This window comes from Notothenia rossii (genome assembly GCF_949606895.1).
Source record: "Notothenia rossii genome assembly, chromosome: 10".
Classification (NCBI taxonomy): Eukaryota; Metazoa; Chordata; class Actinopteri; order Perciformes; family Nototheniidae; genus Notothenia; species Notothenia rossii.
Window position 1 is genome coordinate 7,234,942 of NC_136908.1, and position 21,431 is coordinate 7,256,372.

General features: G+C 41.1%; 2 protein-coding genes and 1 pseudogene across 4 annotated transcripts; all 3 read left to right on the top strand.

Annotated features, from left to right (window-relative positions):
- The first annotated feature begins 6,408 nt into the window (after positions 1–6,408).
- zbtb8b (zinc finger and BTB domain containing 8B) lies at positions 6,409–10,656 on the top strand. Of its 2 annotated transcripts, none has more exons than XM_079656416.1 (5): positions 6,409–6,544; positions 7,076–7,270; positions 7,651–8,545; positions 8,731–8,909; positions 9,642–10,656. In XM_079656416.1, the coding sequence occupies exons 2-5, from the start codon at positions 7,097–7,099 to the stop codon at positions 9,951–9,953; spliced, it is 1,560 nt and encodes a 519-aa protein (XP_079512542.1). In that variant the 5' UTR covers positions 6,409–6,544; positions 7,076–7,096; the 3' UTR covers positions 9,954–10,656. The 2 variants fall into 2 exon arrangements, with proteins under 2 accessions (XP_079512542.1, XP_079512543.1); XM_079656417.1 differs by having other exon boundaries at positions 6,431–6,544; positions 7,079–7,270.
- Positions 10,415–13,150, top strand: LOC307022065 (tissue alpha-L-fucosidase-like; annotated as a pseudogene). The gene is made up of 7 exons (XR_013810581.1): positions 10,415–10,419; positions 10,753–10,866; positions 11,147–11,390; positions 11,486–11,686; positions 11,766–11,943; positions 12,202–12,301; positions 12,396–13,150. The product of XR_013810581.1 is annotated as a tissue alpha-L-fucosidase-like (transcript).
- Positions 13,151–13,498: 348 nt separating this feature from the next.
- On the top strand, positions 13,499–20,467 carry LOC307021019 (tissue alpha-L-fucosidase-like). The gene is made up of 8 exons (XM_079652725.1): positions 13,499–14,023; positions 14,397–14,531; positions 15,115–15,252; positions 15,405–15,510; positions 16,023–16,223; positions 16,645–16,835; positions 19,143–19,242; positions 19,917–20,467. Exons 1-8 carry the CDS (start codon positions 13,683–13,685, stop codon positions 20,049–20,051), a joined length of 1,347 nt encoding a protein of 448 aa, XP_079508851.1. The 5' UTR covers positions 13,499–13,682; the 3' UTR covers positions 20,052–20,467.
- Positions 20,468–21,431: the final 964 nt, after the last annotated feature.

Sequence of the window (21,431 nt, forward strand, 5' to 3'; positions counted from 1 at the left end):
AGAAGCACTTGTTTATTAAAAAGGAGGCAGTTTATTATGAAGAGGATATTTGTTTCTCCAAGTAAATATATTTATATTTCTTTAGTTTGCTTTTCTCTGATCATCTAAAATATTGGGAACCAGTACTGCCAACATTTAATCTTGCCAAACTAATTATGCATTTCTCGCTAAAACGAATGGATTTATAGGTCAGCTAATGTATATACTGCAACACTATCTTATACAATACAATAGCCTAATATAGTGTGTCTTAGTGTATTGGAAGGAAACACTTGTCTGATGTACATCCAACACCCTGTCAGATGAGCTCAAGCACCTCTTCATCAGCACCACCATGTTTCAAATCTGTTCTTGTGAATGTCTTAAAAGGGACCTATCATTCAAAATGCACTTTTTTATGTCTTTTATTCATAAAGATGTGTCCCCGGTGTGTCACGGAACTCACGCAGCGTCAGAAAATAAAACCCTCTTTCTTTTTTCCTCCGTACCCAAATCTCTAAAAACGGGGCTACAACGGAGCTGATCCAGATTTGCGTCCGATACACCCACGGTACACCCACGGTACACCCACGATACACCCACGGCCCTATCAGAAAGTTGCTATCAGAAACAATGCCCGACTGTTTTGGACGTCATATGGTCGGTGCATGTTTACATTAGCATCGCTAACACTCAGAGCTAACCTGTACTGGAGAGCATGTGTGTGAAGAAGCAGGAAGTAAAAAGGAACTCACCTTGTGGTATAACCGGCAAGAGAGAAAGCCTTTGAGCTCCATACTGTTTCAGAAATAATCCTTGATAATCCATGATATGGCGTTTCATCACGGAGTTCAAGTATCTCGGGGTCTTGTTTTTCGAGTGAGGGAACAATGGAGCGTGAGATGGGCCGGAGAATCGGAGCAGCGGGAGCGGTACTGCGGTCGCTTTACTGCACCGTTGTGACGAAAAGGGAGCTGAGCCAGAAGGCAAAGCTCTCTGTGTACCGGGCCATTTTCATCCTACCCTCACCTATGGTCATGAAGGATGGGTCATGACCGAAAGAACGAGATCGCGGATACAAGCGGCCGAGATGGGTTTTCTCCGCAGGGTGGCTGGTGTCTCCCTTAGGGATAAGGTGAGAAGTTCAGTCATCCGGGAGGGACTCGGAGTTGAACCGCTCCTCCTTCGCGTCGAAAGGAGCCAGTTGAGGTGGTTCGGGCACCTAGTTAGGATGCCACCTGGGCGCCTACAGGGAGGTGTTCCAGGCTCGTCCAGCTGGGAAGAGACCAAGGGGTAGACCTAGAACCAGGTGGAGGGATTATATCTCTTCGCTGGCCTGGGAGCGCCTTGGGATCCCCCAGTCAGAGCTGGTTGATGTGGCCAGGGAAAAGAAAGTTTGGGGCTCTCTGGTGGAACTGCTACCTCCACGACCCGACCACGGATAAGCGGGAGAAGATGGATGGATGGCGTTTCATCACACCAGAATCTGCCGGTAGCATCTCCCGCATGAGCTCAGCCCTCTCCTTTTTTTTTTTATCAATTTCCTTATTTTTTTTTTAAAGCTTTATACCCCAAATCAGCACTTTTGAAACAGGAAGTGAAATAGAGGGACATGAGGCATGGCTAGAATGGGTGATCTCTTTGGTATTTTGAGCAAAACACTTCATAGACATGTTTTTTATATTTATTTATATATCTGAGACCTATGCTATTGCCTAAAAATAGCATGATAGGTCCACTTTAAAAAACAGGTGTTATATAACAATATTATTTAAATAAAAGTGGGTATTGTTACTTTTCTATTTATTTGTAGATCTTACTTAGGTCCAGTTTGCTTGTTTTCTACTACCTACCACTGTACAGATAATTAACTTCAAATAAATACTTTTCATCATCTATTAATTCTACAAGTTCACCTGTTCACCATGGCCTTTGACCCCTAACCCATCACAGTCCTCCTGCTTCCAGTCCTACTGCTATTTATTAAATGTTTTACTTTATTATTTGCCCCTTTTATTTGTTCGTTTGTTTGTTTGTTCATCATGTAAAGCGGCCTTGGGTCTCTTGAAAGGCACTATACAAATGTAATCTATTATTATTATTATTATTACAAGTGGTCTATATGTATACATTTGAAGCCAGCTATTTTAGCACTGTTTAACTGTAAGACTGTTAATAGTTTACTCAACACCTTAAGCTTGCTATTTCAAATGTTTTATTGTTACTTTTTGCTAATGATCTCGTCAGGCATGTCCGCAGTTAATCCCACATACTGGACCCACCAGCCTCATAATTGTTTGTGCTCATTTATGAGTGTACGCTCAAGGACCTCTTGTGAGGTGTTGAATGCTTTATACCGTTGTTGACTGTTGACTCACTTCTTATAACGGGCTTGTAATTAACAACTGCTTCAGAATCAAAAGGCATTTCCGCCTATCAGCTAGACTAAAAACATTTATGTCTGTTTTTTATTTTGAAGTCGAGCCTTTACAGATTAATTTCATGACCAAAATGTTATAATCCACTAAGATTAAGAGATGATACATGATGAATAGATTCCCATTTTAGTTGTCATTGCTGCAGAGATGCAATTCAACTTTGCTTGGGAGGCACACATGGTTTATTTGGCTATCTATTTTCCTTTTCAACACAAATATGTTGAATGTTTGCATCAAATTAGAAGTTTAGTTTATTTAATTAGTTGAGTTTTCTTTAAAACCACTGGTTGGGCATCACAAATCAGATCAAATGTGATGCTAATTATTCTTGTTGAATGCCATGATGCAACTTTCCAGACCACCGTTTTTTACATTTAGTTTTTATATAAACACGAATGCCATCAAACAAACTCAACACAATGCCATAACAAAACTTGACGTACAGCGCAAAGATATATCGATAGACATGAGCTCGACACAGTCAGAAAAGCACACAACAGATGTTCCTGCAGAAAGGCCTTGCTGAAAGGCATACTTGCGTTGTGAACTAATTCCCTAAACTGTGCATGTGGCTCGAGCCAAGCACACGCTGTCTTTCTGAGACATGAAAACTTGCTTGAGGTCAACGCTTGAGGACGACTAACTGTATATAGTACGGCAGGCTTTGATCTTTAGACTTGGCTGTGGCAGAGACAGCCAGCACTGAGGCTCTCTCTACCGGAAGCATGTGGTAGGACGGCTCCATTTACTACTCTGTTCTGCTGCTAAATTTACAATAATAAAAAGGCTGGCAGATTTATTTCAGACTGTGATAAATTTCCTCTCCAGCGAGGGAAGAAAGGACAAAGCGAGAGACAGACGTCTCCAGATCACCGAAGAACATTAAGTGATAATTACAGAGAGAGAAAGACAGAAAGAGAAGGACGAGGTTTCCCCCTCGCGCTGTTCCCTTCCTTTCCCTCTGCCACCACAGAGGAGAGTGGCGTCTTTAAACTAAAGAGGGGCGCCCGCTGTATTAGACTCCCAATGATTGCATTATCTGATCCCAAGAGGGATAAAAGGACAGCAACACACACACAAACACACACACACACCACGTGCCTATATTTCATTGCTTAATGATCACTGCATCCTCAGAAGTCAAACATGGCTTTTGAAAAAAAACATGTCGCCATAAAAGAAAATATGATTCAAATTCAAACATCATCTAAACCTTTTTCAAGGCCATTTTCCAAAACACACACACACACACACACACACACACACACACACACACACACACACACACACACACACACACACACACACACACACACACACACACACACACACACACACACACACACACACACACACACACACACACACACACACACTCATTCTCCCCTATGTACTCGACTTCACCACCAGTCCACCGCACCCCTCTCAAAGCTCTTTGATCCCCGGTCGAGGGTCCTCTCCGCGGTGCCTCTGTCTGAATTCCAGAGATTCTGGGATAATTCAAACGTTTCACGGCACATACTTGGTCCCCCCAGGAGACAGCGGCGGAGATGGAAAATGCCACCACGGTCTCTCTCCCTCCATTGTCCCTACTCTTTAATCAGGCCCTCTCTGTGGCTCGCGCTGCCACCGTGGTGTGTTGTCTCAGCCTGGGAAAATGCTGGCCTAAGTGGCTGTTATGTGCTGAGGCCCAGACCGCAGGGACCCAGAGGGGTGCTGCTGGAGCCCTCTGTGCCAGCCGTGGGTCTCGCAGTGGCTAACACACAATGAGCGAGGTCTCAAATCTGGAAGAAGCCTTACATAACATTCATCGCTGCATCTATTTACTTTTTAGTCTGAGCTTCAAACAGTAAATCATCTGCCATCATAATCATAGGCGTAAGCCAAAACCCAATCATAAATCATGAATATTATTTTTTCCTAAGGGCTTGATGGGTGTAAACCAGCATTAAACCGACACACAGATATGGCGGTATTGTAGAAACGTCAGTGTGAGCGCTTGGCTGCAAAAGTTCTGTGGAGAGGGAGTTTCCTGCCCATATGTCAACAAATGACCAAAACAAAGGCCTTGTGTTTCCCTGAGTCAGAGCAAGCTGAAGGTCAGCGTCCAGGGCTACCTCAGAGTTCATTTCAGCCTCGCTCCGGGTTGGACTCGTGTGAGGTTTGGGCCGCTGGGTCAAGAGGCGGCTGGCCTGCCTTCAGCCCGACCAACGCTCTGTCAGGTCAAGTTTACAAGGACTGAGTCGATCCCTGCTGTTTTATACTAGTTTATATTTAGTGCTTATAAGCATGAATAGAACTTTTACGAGGTGCCATAAATCTCATTTTCAAAAGCGGGTGACTATGGAGGCTCATGTACGCCTACCCCGTGGTTTCTCCAGGCCACCACGAAGCCTTTGTATTCGCCCTGTTTGCCATGGGAAAATATCTGAAACAAATAACTTGCTTGGTTGGCACCCATCAGTGTAAAAAAACACTTCTAAGAGCTGTGGATTGTGCTGAGAGGGTGTGGCGCAGCGCTGAAGGAACTACTTGTTTACTATGTCCGAAAATAAAAAAGGGGAATTATTTTCTCTCCAAAATGGAAAGCAAATAAACAAGTATTCCTGAGCAGACAATGTGGGCAGGCTGTGCAGCGGCATGCTGGGCTCGGCATGAGAGGGAGGGTGACACTTTGAGGTTCTTCTGCACAACATCATCCCCACCATCATCATCATCATCATCATCATCATCATCATTATCATCATCACTATCAATTAGTGTTTGCAAAGGGGAAAGGCAGACATAACTGAACTGTCATAGAAATTAAACTGCATGAAAAAAACATGTTTTTGTCAGAAACAAACAATCATCGTCACATATTCAAGGGAGTGATATTGAAAGGGTCACTACTTACAAATATCTGGGTTTTATTATTGACCAGAACTTGTCTTTTAAGTTACACACGGAAAATGTTGTCTCAAAGCTAAAAATAAAATTAGGTTTCTTTTATAGAAACAAATCCTGTTTCTCCTTTCAGACAAGGAAACATTTGATCTCTGTAACGTTTTTACCTGTATTGGATTATGGTGGTCTGCTTTAAATGAATGCCTCTGACCAGTGCCTAAAGAGTTTGGATACTGTGTACCATTGTGCCTTACGTTTTATTACTGGACGTGGATATCGGTTACACCATTGCACTTTATATGCTGCTGCTAATTGGCCATCTTTGTCTGCTCGCAGACTTTCCCACTGGCTGGGTTTTATTTATAAATCTCTGCTTGGGCTTGTTCCCTCTTACATTTGCACATTTATGTGTAAAAGAGAAAGTCTATATGGCCTGCGCTCCCAAGATTTTATTCAGATGATGGTACCTAAAGTAAGAACAGAACTGGGTAAAACAGCTTTTAAATATGCTTGGAATAATGTACAGAAGGAGCTGAAACCATCAAATTTGATCACCTTGGGGGAATTCAGGTCCATCTTAAAGGACAGAGAACACAACATCATTGGTAGATGTGAGTGCTCGTATATATCAACAATTGAAGTAGTTTAAAATGTTGCCAGTTTTTTAATGATTTTTAATAGTTTCTTTTATTTTGCATATTGACCGGCTAATGTACCATTTTATTTGTGTTTTACAATTGTATTTGTCTGCCTGTATTGTTTGTGTTTTATCTGTTGTAACTTTGTTCATGCTGCCCTTCTTGGTCAGGTCACTCTTGGAAAAGAGATTTTAATCTCAATGAGTTATTTTACCATGGTTAAATAAAGGATATATATATATTTTGATCCATTTAATCAAACATAAAATTGTAAAAAATGTTGTGTTACATTTTTAGCATATCATTTTATCACATCGTCAACTAGTGATACATTTTGTGTTTAATGGTGTATAAAATAGGTAGAGAATAGAGAGAGAGAAAGAGGAAAAAATAAAAAAGACAGGACAATATAAAAAGTAATCTTACAAACGGGCTGAATGGGCAGCGCCTCCCCCGGCCACTGATTGGTTGAATGTGATACGTCACCGACTCTTGAAACCGGAAGGTCCTATGGACAGGACAATGAACGATGCTAATCCTTGCTAATCAATATTTTAGTGTTATTCTAAAGGTTTTTGAAACATCGGTCGCGTAATTACAAAGGTGAGAGCGTTATGTTATATATGTGTATTCCACTGTGTGTTTTCATGCTTCAATCGGTGTTGAAAGTCCTTCATTTTAGTATAAAGTATCAACAACTGGCTAGTCTGTGCTAGCATCACAAGATAGCTTGTAAGCAAACAAAAGTATAGAGCTACTTGAATGTTCTCTTTGTATTTCCTATTTCAAACGTGGGTATGTGCAGGCTTTGTTTTATATGGGGTGTAACACGTAGGTAAGTAAACATTTGTAAACATAATGCGTTTTAGCATCAAGTGAACTCATTGGTGAATGTTTCCACCTTTCCATTTAACCAATTTTGAGTCAGTACTGTACAATTAACATGTGCTTATTAGCTAACAGAATGAAGAAATAAACATGACATTTCTGGTCGATTATTCCAAAAGATAATACAAATGAAATGAGTTTATATTCTAATGTTAAAAAACCAAAAACTCCATTGTGCCTTTTGCTGTTTCCTCTTTTTAAAGTGACACACCCTTAAATGATTCCCCATCTCTCCCCTCTCCCTAGCAGGGCTCATTGAGGTCAGACATGGAGGTGCCCTGCTACCTGCCCAAACTGCTGTTCGAGCTGAATGAGCAGCGTAAGAGGGATTTCTTCTGTGACTGCAGCATCCTTGTTGAAGGCCGCGTCTTCAAAGCTCATCGCAATGTGTTGTTTGCTGGAAGCGGCTATTTCCGGGCTCTTCTGGTTCACTATCTGCAGGTATGACTGGATTATATCAGTGCTTACCAATGATTTAATTTCAAGCAAACGGTGAGAGTGTTTGGCATGTCTTTTTTTTAGAAACAAATGTAATGTGGATTAGGGTCTTTTATGTTAATGTGACAACTGATTCCCCATAGTTGTTGTGGCCCATACATTGCTGATTTTAGGCCATCCAGTATGTTGCTAAAATACACTTTAATCTGAAATGACATCTATTAAATAAATCTAGCCAAAAATAATTGCATTGCTTCTCTTTCTAAATCATAAAACTGTAACTAACAGGAAACCTGGCTCAAAGTCTAGTTCAACAGCAACATGTGTATTGTCAAGTAATTAAAGAAATACTGTCTTAAACTTTTCAATACGTCTCTTTTCAGGATAGTGGACAGCGCTGCAGCACAGCATCGTTGGACATTGTGACAGCCGATGCCTTCTCTATCATCCTGGACTTCCTCTACTCTGGCCGCTTGGCCCTGAACAGAAGCAATGTGATCGAGGTGATGTCAGCCGGCAGCTACCTGCAGATGACCGATCTGGTCAACTTCTGTAAGGGCTACATCCGCTCATCTTTGGAAATATGCAACAAGGAGAAGGAGAGCAGCGCAGAGAAGGAGAAGCAGACCCAGGATGGGGGGCCGGGTCCTGTAGACAGCGGCACTCCAGCTCCGACCACCTCCAGTGGAGCAAGGACTGGGGAGCCTCATTCTCAGGCTGCGGATTCGGATAGAGGAACAGAGTCTGGGACCTCAGCTAGAACCCCCTTGTCTATCCCCGTCAACACAACTCCTGGCCCCAACAGAGACATGGACTACCACTCTAGGGAAGAATTTGCATCTGTTAATGAAGAAGGACAGAAGGGACAAATGGATCAGTCTAACCTCTCATCTTCTTCCTCGTCTGCTTTGACCCCTGAGTTAGTGAACCCTAAGATAGAGTACGACCCTGATGAGGATCTTATGGAGTCCCCTGACTCCAAAGACCTGTCGTCATATCCCGGGCACTCTCTCCATAACCCTCATAACAGCAGACTACTTCCTCCCTCTCCCTCCAATGAGCGCTCCCCCTCAGGATACAGCCCCTCCTATAATGCCAGGCAGCTCATGGAGATGCTGGCCAGAGGAGAAGGTCAAAGTCCTCAGCGGGAGAGAGGGGGGAAGCGTTTTACCCAAGGAATGGGTAGCAGCACTGGGGGATGCAGAATGGACGAAAGTTTAGGGTTTGTGGGGTCATCTATCATGGAGATCCAGTCTGATTGGCTTGGAGAGGACACAGGTAATTTAAGATCAATCTAAACTGGTGCGAATGGTAGAGATTGGGTTGCGAACCTCATTTTTGACATACTGTTAATCACACTGGTGTAATAGAAACATGTAACAATCCATATGTAAGGATGCACAATTTGCAGTGCTGTCCTCCTGAGGTTAATCTGACCTGTTGCCCTCTCTCTCCCCCTGCAGGTGATGGTTTGGTAGTGCCAGTCAAACTCCACAAGTGCCCATTCTGTCCGTACACTGCCAAGCAGAAAGGAATCATGAAGAGACACATCCGCTGTCACACAGGAGAGAGACCCTTCCCCTGCCCCATGTGTGGCAAGAGGTTCACAAGACAGGAGCACCTTCGCAGCCATGCCCTCAGTGTAAGAACTCAGTGTGACTGCAAGATACAAATCAATATGATTTGAATGTGTTGGGACGTATGGTTTGGACACTTAACCTGCTTTTGATATGTAGACTTCTTGATGAGGCAGTAGGAATTATACAACTACTAAATGCCATTCGGTCGTCGACTTTCTGTTAAGTAGTGAGCTCTTTTCTCTACAAATCCTGTTCAACAAAAAACACAAGTCTTTTTGCAGCTTTTTTTAAAAACAACGTTGAATTTTTCAGTGGCAATCTATGCTGGGTCTTTGATTGGATGTTTTCTTTACAGAATATTCCAAACAGACACATTGAAATTAGTTTGGAAAATGTAGTTATTATTATTTTAAATAAAAATAAGCAGAGTCAGTGGTTACATGAATTTTCTTTTTAATCAGTTTAGAAATGGGATGGTTGCAAATATATGTCCTCTCGTTGTAGATTGATTGTTTTATTTTGTCTCGGTTGTAGTTGATAGAATTTAATTGACGTTAAAAACCCTCTTGAAGCCAGTAATTGCTCACAATTAGTTATACGCAGTAATTAGCTCACTCTTAAAGTTGTTGTTAGTGCTGTTGAAATCTGTCTCGTTCCCTGCTACTTGTGTGCAGAGAAGAAAGTACAACGAGGACAGTAAATATGTTTGTCCCTTTGTTGATGTTCTTCATCTATAATCTATACATTGGGGTTGCTTATATAATGATGTATCTCATTGTGCTGACCACCAACAGGTCCACAGACACTACTGGCCAGTGTCCTGTAAGAGCTGCAGGCGAACCTTCACTGGGTCAAGCGTTTCTTCTGGGCTCCGGCGCTTCGGCCTCTGTGACAGCTGCAACTGTGTGACCACCACACACGATGACTCTGCTCACCCCGGCCAATCAGAGCCCATGGAGCGTGCAGACGGGGGTCCAGATTGGTCCAGTTTTATGGACGACGTAGATGAGGTGGAGGTTGGCAGAGTGGAGGACTTGGTGGAGAAACAGATTCTTGAAAGGCAGCTGGCTGTCTGCACTGGTGTAGGTGACACAGTGAATCTGTAGCCCACTGCACCGGGAGAAAAAGAACATTCTTTTAACTGCTCAACTGTGACCATACTGTAGCTGTTACAGTATGAATTTAATATGGCCTTATTTATTGACTTATGTAGTGAGATTGCAGGTCATGAAAATAAGTTTGAGTTGTGTTAATATATCGGGGCCATGTGGATACATTTGGTCCCTTTTCATTAGCTTTTCTATGCGTACATATTTCGTTATCTTGTCATTGGCTTTATGAACATTTCCCTGCTGCAAAATTGGCACAAAGTTGCCATTTGGTGTCATCTAGTGGTTGAAAAGAATAAAGTATTCAGAAATCCTTGAAATTGGTCATTGAAATCACAGGCGTTTTGCATTAATAAAGAAAACGGACTTCTCTAAAATGTATAAAGATTTCAATTGAAAGGTTAATGTATTATTTAAGGTAATTTCACAACAATAGAGTGATGTTTACTGTAAGTAGGATGTTGTACAGCACCACCAGAGGGCGGATACACTGACAGTTCTGTCCTTCCCACAACGGCATTCAGGTGTAATGCAAATGATAAAAAAAAACAGAGCTAAAGTCAAATCTCGTGTCAGACAGTAGAGGCTTCTCAATTCTTAAATATATATAGATATATCCAGTCTCTGATTATGTTGTGTTATTATGAGAGTGCTCTCATACTTTAAATTGTATATATTTATATAAATATATTTGTGTGTGTCCCCGCATCTGTAGCCTGTTATTGTCTCATTATACCGCACTGTGAATGAATTAAAAGTAAATATATAAGTTGTCATGAACACATCTGTCCATCAGACACCATGAAGGATTCACAAACTGGCCCCCAGCAGTCTCCAGGAACTGGAACTCAATGGATGTTGGTTCTCACCGGCACCTGGTGGGAGACCTGGCTGCGGCTGTCAGGAATAGGTGAGAAGATAAGGGAGCAGGATGCTGCATCTAAAGCGCGTATAAAGAAAGGGAATTTAAGTAGTTCACAATAAAATACAACGTCGATAATGATTTACGGTAAATCTTTCAGGGGTGAGGGACATCTACAGAAAGCAAACAGTAATGGAATGTAAATAAAAACAAAACAACTTCTAATATAAGCATGAATGATCTAATCTAATATGAGTCAGAAAGGAAATAGTTGACTACGAATGACGGTGCTAAACTACTTTGTGAATTCATTTGTATTGTTCTACGGGTCACTGCACTTGGGCCTCTACCACTCTTTGTATGAGTGGTACAATCCCCTTTACTTGTTGGACAAAGCCTCCGGATTCCAGTCTCAGAAGTTTGTTGCCAGTAAAACTTTTCCAGAGCTTGTGGACCTTGTAACGACGTACAAACCCGATCTGATCTGGTCTGATGGGGACTGGAATGCACCAGATACCTACTGGAACTCCACCCAGCTCCTGGCCTGGCTCTACAACGACAGTCCAGCCAACGTGAAAGAAAACCACAGGTTTCACCTGAGCGTATTTCATTTATCATGCTTATTTGCAGTCTTCATCTGTACGTAACAACCCGTGTGTTTCTTTAGGGTGTGGTGGTTACCAATGACAGGTGGGGTAAGGGCTGCTACTGCAAACATGGAGGCTACTTCAACTGTGCTGACAGGTACACGCCTGGTCAACTTCCAGACCACAAATGGGAGAAATGCCTGTCCCTCGACACCTGATCCTGGGGCTACAGAAGAGACATGAAGCTGAGCGAAGTCATGGCCCTGCCGTCAATCCTAAAGGTGAGAGTTCATATTAGGACATCACCTGCAAATGATGGACGAAAAGTTATTTGGTCAATTGAACTCGCTCATTTCTTAGGACTTGGTGTACGTGGTGGCAATGGGAGGTAACTACCTGCTGAATATCGGGCCAATGGCATGATTGCCCCGGTGTTTGAGGAGAGGCTGAGGGATCTTGGTGCCTGGTTGGGGATAAATGGAGGGGCCATCTATGCTACCAAACCATGGAGGGTCCAGAAGGAAAACAGCACTGTGTGGTGAGATTTTGTGTTTTTTCACTTCATCTTCTGTCTCTATGTGAGGCCATTGTCACTTGAAATATAGGCATCTATAAAATGTTCTCTCTTTATTATTTCCACAGCTCCATGACCATTTGCACTTTTGTATTATGTATATTGCTATGTTTTCAAACGGTGTTGTCGAGGCCAAAGACACATTTCCACTTGGTTTGGACAAAAAAGTAAATGTGATATAATCTTTGTGATGTAACATAAGACTTATTGTTCCTTTTATAGGTACACGGCCAAAAACAATACGGTTCATGCCATTATCCTTCATTGGCCGTGCAAACAGATTCTTCAGCTCACAGCACCGAGGATGACTGGAGCCACAAAAGTAAGCTGTACACCGTATGCCTTAAACGTTTAATTCCAGTTAAACTCAATTGTCATTCTGAATAAATCTACATTATTCTCGTTTATATCCACAGGTTACACTCATGGACTATCCTGATGTACCACTGAAGTGGGAACCACTCACACCAACAGCTGGACTCAGGATTGTTATGCCTGCGATGCCAAAATCTCTTGGAAATGCCTGGTGCCTGAAACTGGAGGGAGTAGTCTAACGTCAGAGTTGTGGATAATCAAGATCAAGTCATTAGGTCTAGAAGGGACTGCACCTTCAACAATACAAAATAAATAAATTCTTACTTCTGTATGTAGCACTTAGAAAGATTTGGCTCATTTGAAGCCAATCAGGAGCACTTAAAAAGGGTTGGCTTATTGAAAGGTAATGTACTTGTAGGTTTCTTGCTTTTTACATTTTGTTTCTTCCTGTCTGATTCGTCAATCACTTTGAAGGAATCATTGACTTCCTCAGGTATCTACTGTAAGGGTAAAGCTGGGCTTCTCCATATGAACATTTCCTTAAACATTGTGGAAAGGTCACTCCTACTTGTACTGAGTTTAAATAAATGTGTTTTATATAGAAATCTATAAACAAAGATAAATGATGACGTGTACACCCTATGTGCGTGTTTGGGTGTTACTTCAATCTTTTTTCTATGCCCTTTTTTGTTACAAGATGTAATAGTTTTTATTCATGATTTCCTTTCATTTGCATTTGATGTAAAAAAAAACATAAATAACACAACAATGCAAAATGTGTGAACAAGATAATCATACATATAAATAAATAAAACAAGGACAAATCTATCTCTATGTTGATGTGTTAAATAAAGTTGACTGAGCAATACTCATGTGATTTCAGTTAAGTCATGGGGCCACATTGCAGTCAATGTTTTATGTACAGCAAAACATATTTGTTTAAAACAGTAACTTAAGCTTGTAAACTTAAAATGACTTAGGCCTAAGCTACATTTGGCTAGCAATCTGGTTATTTATGATATCTGCCCTTTGCATTAAATATAAATAAATATGTAACACGTGCCTACAATAATGCCACATGTGTGAACAAGATGACACTACATATAAATAAATAACACATGCATACTTGCATCATGCAAAGTTCATGTGTTGAATAAAGTTATCATTACAAAAAAAAACAGACTGTGTAATCACGTGACACTCATGTGATTTCAGTCATGTGACGGGACCACATTGCACCTGCAGGGGCACAACAATAATAGTGCAACTGCAGGAAGTGAAACTATTTCGCATTTTCTGCTTTTAAACAGTTTTAAATTAGCTTCCGAGTAGCATTAATGTTCACTCACATTCAGGGGAGTGAACTCTAACTCTAACACTTTAAAACCATGCTCGCTCTGTGGTTCCTCCTCGGTGTTCTGGTGCCTCACACGGCGGCTCGGTACACCGCGGACTGGCCCAGCCTGGACGCCCGGCCGCTGCCTCCATGGTACGACCAGGCGAAGGTGGGGATATTTGTCCACTGGGGGGTGTTTTCTGTGCCCGGGTTCGGCAGTGAGTGGTTCTGGTGGCACTGGCAGGGCCAACAACCTCCGGACCAGAAGTGTGTGAGCTACATGTCCAAAAACTACCCGCCTGGATTCAGCTACCCGGAGTTTGCCCCCCAATTTCACGCTCAGTTCTTCAACCCGGGGGACTGGGCGGACATATTCAAGGCGTCTGGTGCAAAGTGAGTCTATTTATTGAGCTGGCTTTACAGAGCATTTGATAACAAATAAGATCACTTCCGGTTTTGAATACGTCCTAGCATGCATTCTGCTACTGTACATCGAAAAGTCCCTAATTCGGTGTATTAAACAGGGTTGCTAGGGTTATTCCGAGGCAATCACTTATTACATGTAAAACATCTAATCAGTATCCTCATGTACGTTTCACAATATGAAAGTAATGTAAAACAAATGTTACTTTTGCATGATCTGAATGTACCAGTAACGTATTTTCTTTATGTTACTATAAGGGATTACGTTAACCTTTTTTTGTATCCTTTTTACCAACCCTCCTCAAACCTGATTTAACAGTTCTTTGTTACCTTTTCTTTGCAGATATGTCGTCCTGACTGCCAAACACCATGAAGGATTTACAAACTGGGGGTCTCCAAACTCCTGGAACTGGAACTCAGTGGATACGGGTCCTCACAGGGACCTGGTGGGGGACCTGGGGGAGGCGGTGCGCAACAGGTGGGCCATCAAATGCTATAAAGTATAGAGAAAATGTTATACATGGTACTTTGTGGTGAAATGAATATGATAATCATAATTTGTTTATTGAATAGTAAGTGGTTTTCAGGACAATATAAAATTGTCTACACACAGTCAAGATAACAATGAAAACTATTGAAAAGCAGAAACATTTGACCTGGGATTTTTTGTTTTTGTTGTTATTTAATAAACAAATACGTTTGGTAAAAGTGATAAAAGAGGGATACAAAGTAGATGTGTATAAAAGATTGCTATAAAAGAAGAAGGCTTCCTTATGGTACCTTACTGAAAAATGTGTTTAATGCAGTGAGGTACAGTACACATATTTCCGAATAAGGAAATGGAGTACGTGAGAATAATGTTAAGTGGTGCATCCTCTCTTCAGAGAAATGTTCAACCACCATTGAATCAGATAACAAAATATCAACATTTGAATATAGGGTTGAATTTGTGGCTTTCCCAATCAGATACCTTGCTGTCTTTAGTTTTAATGCCTGCCTTTTTTGGATTCTAAGATGTTTATTTTTTTTTTTTTTTTTTTATTTTTTTTTATTATGTTTAGGTCACTGCACTATGGACTCTACAACTCCCTGTATGAGTGGTTCAACCCTCTCTACCTGACAGACAAGAAGAATGGATTCAAAACGCAGGAGTTTGTAATGCATAAACTTCTACCTGAGCTTTATAACATGGTTGTAAGGTGTGTAACACTTAAATTACCCCATCAACAGATTGCAATACAACATTTGTATTCTACCTTGTTATGATAATAAAGTTAGACTTGGTTATATTGACATTTAATATAATCTTATGGCAGTATGTTAATACCTTTACCTTCCTGTGGTTCTGCAGGTACAGACCTGATCTGATCTGGTCCGATGGAGACTGGGAAGCTCCTGACACCTACTGGAACTCCACCGAATTCCTGGCCTGGCTCTACAATGACAGCCCAGTCAAAGTAAGTGTTTTAATTAGAGATTAACCGACGGATTGGCCACCGTTTGTCAGATTTACATAGTTTTTTATCTATTATAGATTTGTTCTGCTTCTGTTTTCCTCTAGGAAAGTAAACCATGTTAGAGAAAGTGTTATGTACTGTAATACATTTTTAGTGGGATTGTTTTTGTACAGTATTGTGCATCTCTTTGAGTGAGAGAAGGCACTCAAACTTGGTGCAGTATTGGAGGAAATGTATGTTAGTTATTGAGTATTTTTTTTCATTATGATATTATCATATAATTGAATTTCAATTTTCCAAGAAAGAAAAGTAATAAAAATATGTTTGCATGCTGTCAAGTATAGTCACAATTGGCTGCTCAAAGATAATACAAATTGAAATTGAAATCAGTGCATCTCTAGTTCTAGTTGAACAAGTGTGCGAATGCTGTATACAGTCAGTGTATTTTTTACGCAAGACTTTCGACTATTAATAGTTTAACTGGGGTTGCATTTTATTTTCTTCCTCTTTAGGATACGATCGTGACAAATGACCGCTGGGGCGCTGGCTGTGCCTGTAAACACGGCGGCTACTACAACTGTGAAGACAAATACACTCCGGGCCAGCTGCCCAAGCACAAATGGGAGAAATGCACATCTGTGGACACGCTCTCCTGGGGCTACCGCCGAAACATGAAGATGAGCGAACTGATGGACTTACCCTCCATTATAGAGGTGAGGATAACTAAGTGATGACAGCGTCATTGTATTAACCAATCCGTAATGAGAGATAGGTTGGTTCCGCTTTTGTATATCTTATACATGAACATACCTGTCCACGTAATTTCTGCTCGTGTGCAGCCATCACGGAGACATTTTGTAATTTAAGTTTTCTTTGAATTGCTAACATTAAAACAGTAATCAATCTAATCTAATACGTTGCTCTTTCAAACAGCCAATTCGCTGACCCTTAATTGTCTATGTTACAATCAGGTCTGCCTTGATTTTGCAATCATTTTCAAGAGAATCCTGATCCAAATGAAGCAAAGCACTTTTTCAGTCATCTTTAATATTCACTGCTTAGATATGTGCACAGGAAGAATACTGTGATCAGTGAGGTGTCACTTCCTGACTTGTCATCCTTCTCTTGTTCCAGGATCTGGTTCACACTGTGGCTCTGGGAGGGAACTACCTCCTGAATGTGGGTCCCACACCTGATGGGATGATCCCCGCAGTGTTTGAGGAGCGGCTCAGGGGGGTCGGAGCCTGGCTGCAGATCAATGGAGAGGCCGTCTACGCCTCCAAACCCTGGAGGGTCCAGACCGAGAACACCACCGTACCAGTCTGGTAAGAAGCAGAGGGAGAAACAGTCTGTGATCTTGTAATCCTGTAATGTATTATTGAAATGAATGCATTCACACATTGTATAAAGTATTCCCCTACCGAATATTTTTGATGCTTCAAAGCTTTCGTAACTTTGACATTCAAACGCTTTTCTTGCATTTTGAGCCACGAATAAGAGTGTAAGAACTCCAAAAAAAAGATTATATTTAATTTACAGAATTATAATTATTATTATTTGTAATCAGTCTCAATCATACGACGGAGTATTAGGGCCACACTTAGAAAAGAACAAAACAGAGAGATTTCGAGAATAAAGTCGTAATAATACGAGAATAAAGTCATAGTTACGAGAATAAAGTAATAATTAGGAGATTAAAGTCGTAGTTTCATAAGTGACTTGAGAAGCAGGCTTGGAGGAGATTGTCTCCTTTCTTCAGGAGGAAATGGCTGGTTCTGGCCGACTACAGTACATTACATTTAGCTGAGGCTTTTATCCAAAGCGACTTACAATAAGTGCATTCGACCAAGAAGATACAAACTTGAAGAAAACAGAATCATATATGTACCGTAATTTTCGGACTATAAGCCGCGCCTTTTTCCCCATTTTTCGACGCTGCGGCTTATATAACGGTGCGGCTAATCTATGGATTTTTACAGCTAACGGCCACTAGGGGACCTCCTAAATCTATGGATTTTACAGGTTACAGTCCACCACCTTTAACTCTATGGGCTCGATGGCCGGTCCGCGCCCCCCACCTTTAAGCGGCGGGCTCCAGCAGGAAAAGCTGGAGGCCGGAAAAGAGTGAGACAGGTAGCGCGCAAAAGTAAAAGTGGAACCGAGAGTGGTACGAGAGACAGAACGAGAGCAAGACAGACAGACATTACGAGAGCGAGACAGTTTGTCCCCGTACCACTGGTTGAAAACCACTGCTGTAGATCACTGCCGGTACGTGCGCTGGGAGCGCACCGTTTAAGTTTGAAAGTTGAAAAGTTTGTGTGTCTGAAACGCTATGTGATACAGTACAGTTTACACAGCACAGTACATGTTCTGTAGCTACTATTGCACTAAATGCTAACACTTGAATACGTTATGCAAATATGCAACTTGTTTGTTGAAATGTTAATAAATGGGAGCTTCCTCAAACAGCCATCTCTTTCCCGACAATCCCCTCTGAGCACGAACCCTTACATATGGTAATTAAACATTAAAACACCTGCGGCTTATAGTCCAGTGCGGCTTATATATGTACACATCATTCAATTTAGCTGCTGCGGCTTATATTCAGGTGCGCCTTATAGTCCGAAAATTACGGTGCATCAGGTTTCATAGAGCTAAAACATTTCAAGTGCTACTCAACTGGTTTTAGATAAGCCAGTCCTTTATTAGTATATAAGTGCTCTGTTAGTAATTCTATCGCTCGAAGTGGAGTCGAAAGAGAGTTTTCAGTCTGCGCCGGAAGTTGTGTAAGCTAAGCTTTCTGCTGTCCTGATTTCAATGGGGAGCTCATTCCGATTCCACTAAAAGGCTATCGTTCGACTCCTTCTGGATCCAAAGCCTTGATTACAAGTCGTCATCGTTTCTTGTGAAACAACAAACCCCCTTTGAACAGCTCGTGGATGTAACCAACGATAGCCTTGTAGTCGGCCAGAACCAGCCATTTCCTCCTTCAGAAAGGAAACAATCTACTCCAAGTCCGTTTGGTTCTTTCTTCAAAATAATAGACATAGTTTCTTGCATAACCTTTTCAAAGTTCTAATAATTAATAATATAATCTGATAATCTGATGCTGATGTGCCGAAAGATTAAGTATTTCGTTATTTGAGAAACCTAAACTAAAGTACTGCTTCACAAGATGCTCCACATTCCTCATTTTATTGCAGGACGCTCTTGTTGTCTCCTTCTCTAGTCACTTATGAAACTACGACTTTAATCTCGTAATTATAACTTTATTCTCGTAACATTACGACTTTATTCTCGTAATCTCTCTGTTTTTTGTTTCTAAGTGTGGCCCTAATACTCCATTGTACAATCACCCTTTAAAAAGGATGAAGAAAATAATTATATATATATATAAAAAAAAGATGAAACCTGATTTAAAAACATCAAATGTCAGCCATAAATAAACATGTTTTTCTTCATGTCTACGTGTTAACAGTACTAAAGCATGTTTCATTAACTACTGATTGAAAAGTAAAGAGAGAAGGGGGGAAAACGCAACAAAGGATGTAGGGTGGTTTGTATCTTAATAACTCAGATGCTAGATGCCCTGGAGTGGATCATTTGAGCAACAATCTTCTCCATTTTTCTAGGTATACTTCTAAAGGATCCTCTGTGTATGCCATCATGATCACCAAGCCCCCCAAGCTCACAATGCTACTACTGGGACCCAAAACATCTGCCGTCACTAAGGTAATGGGATTGAAATGATGTTGTTTATGTTGTTTTTATAGATTATACATATATTAGCGGCTTTGTTAGCGCATTAAAAAAAAATTGCTCATTACTAATGCAATGCTAATTTGAGCGTCTTGATGGTTTCTGATGAAGGCTACTTTTCAATCAAATGCCAGAATGAACCATAATCAAAACGGTTTAATGTTGTGAAACAGACTGGACCTGCAGAACAGTATAGCAACTAGGGCTGTACTCGAATATCCGAATATTCGTTCGTTGGAGTACTATTCGGGTTTCAATTTCGTTAATCGGATATTCGTTTTGTTTGTTTTTTCGTTTTTTCCCCGTTTTTTTTCAAATTGAATTTATTGAAATCTCCAATATCAACGTAAGAGCTTGTTCGCGGGGTGCTAACACTTAACCATAAACATTATCGTTACTTTCTCCGTCATATGTAGATATTACTTTTCTCGGTTAATCTCCGTCACGTTGTTTCCATAGCAACAACAACTTCCTGTCAACAGCGCTACCTCTCCTTCAAAATAAAAGCATGTCCATAAACGGGAAGCCAAGCCAAATTACACTTAAAAAAATGGTATTCGGGACAGCCCTAATAGCAACCCAACACTAACATATACGGTTTCTCATGTAATATAACAAACTAAATCACACATTTCTTCCCTTCTAAGGTGACTTTGTTGGGAAATTCGAAACCTCTCCCCTGGTCTCCGGTCAGCCCGGGTGGGGGTCTCACTATCCTTCTGCCTGAGCTGCCCTATGCCCCCGGGCAGGCCTGGACACTCAAACTGGACGGCATCCTGTAAGCCTTGAAACTTTTAAAATGCTGAATAGCATGATTTTTAATATCTCAGGTTTTAATTATCTTTCTGGGATATGGATATGCACTATGGTTAAAGGGACAGCGCTTGTTTAATGGGTTAGTATTTATGCCAAACATGAAAGAATGAAACACTCCTCTTCAATGATTCCTTTTGTAGCTCTGAGGACTTCAGATTGAATGTGTCACTGCCTCTTAATTGTGCTCTTTTAGATACAAATGTTGAATGAAAAGTGGTATCTTCTGTTCGGCTTGTGAAGCTGTCCAATTCCTGTTTCAGAAATAATTAATTTGGAGGGTTTGTTGGAAAATAAACCGTTTAAATACAATGCACTTTTTATTTGTTTTACTGTATACTCTAAAAACCACTGAATAAAAAGATGATTTGTTTTTTCTGATGAATAGTCGTGTTATGTTATACATTATATGAGTATTGATGTTGTTCCAAAGAAGCTCTGGGAGGGTTCAGTCCAACTATAAAAAAGTTACATTTCCATTTACCTGAAGTGCTGTTTTTTAATCTAGACTGTTTTGGTTGGAGTTTCTGAGTGTACAGATAATGGAAATGTGCTCTTTCTCTTGAGTATAATAGCATGATGGCACTCGACTGTTCCTGCTCATAGCTTGACTTTTTTTTTCTTTCTTGCAGTGCCTGTAGGGTTTTGAGACATTCAGCGTCCCTTAAGGCTAGGTCAAGAAACAAAGTTGTCTAGCTGTGTCTCAATGCGCATAAAGCATCCTTCAGGACTCATTACTTCAGGAACTTCCTGTTTCTCGCTGCTGAGTTGTGCTCAGACACAACAACTGCCTCTAAAACTTAAATCCTACCTGACTTTCTGGAGTCTCGAACAGGATGTACAAACCTCGAGTGCTTTTTGCACTCAAGTGTGATCACTTAGTTTTCACACTCCGTAGTATGTTCACTATTGGGCAGCATTTGTCCCCCTCCCTGTAACTCCCTTAAAGGTGACCTATCATGCAAAATGCACTTGTGTACGTCTTTTCTACATGAATATGTGTCCCCGGTGTTCCAAGGAACTCACCAAGTGTCAGAAAACACAACCCTCTCTATTTTCCTCCATACCCAAATCTCTTAAAAAGGGGCTGCAACGGATCTGATACAGACTGATCCAGATTTGAACGTCACAGAAGTGGCGCTACGGCTATTGGGCCAACTCCACCAATCAGGAGGAGACAGCCACGGACATTGCCGTTGGAAAGCGCTGGAGACGCTGTAGTACATATGCCAGGCCTGTAGATGGTGCTGTTCTCACAGAATCAGCCCATGAAAAGACAGTGTTAAATTGAGCGAAATGAGGAATGGCTAAAATGCATGATCTGTTTGGTATTTTGAAAAATAAAAGTA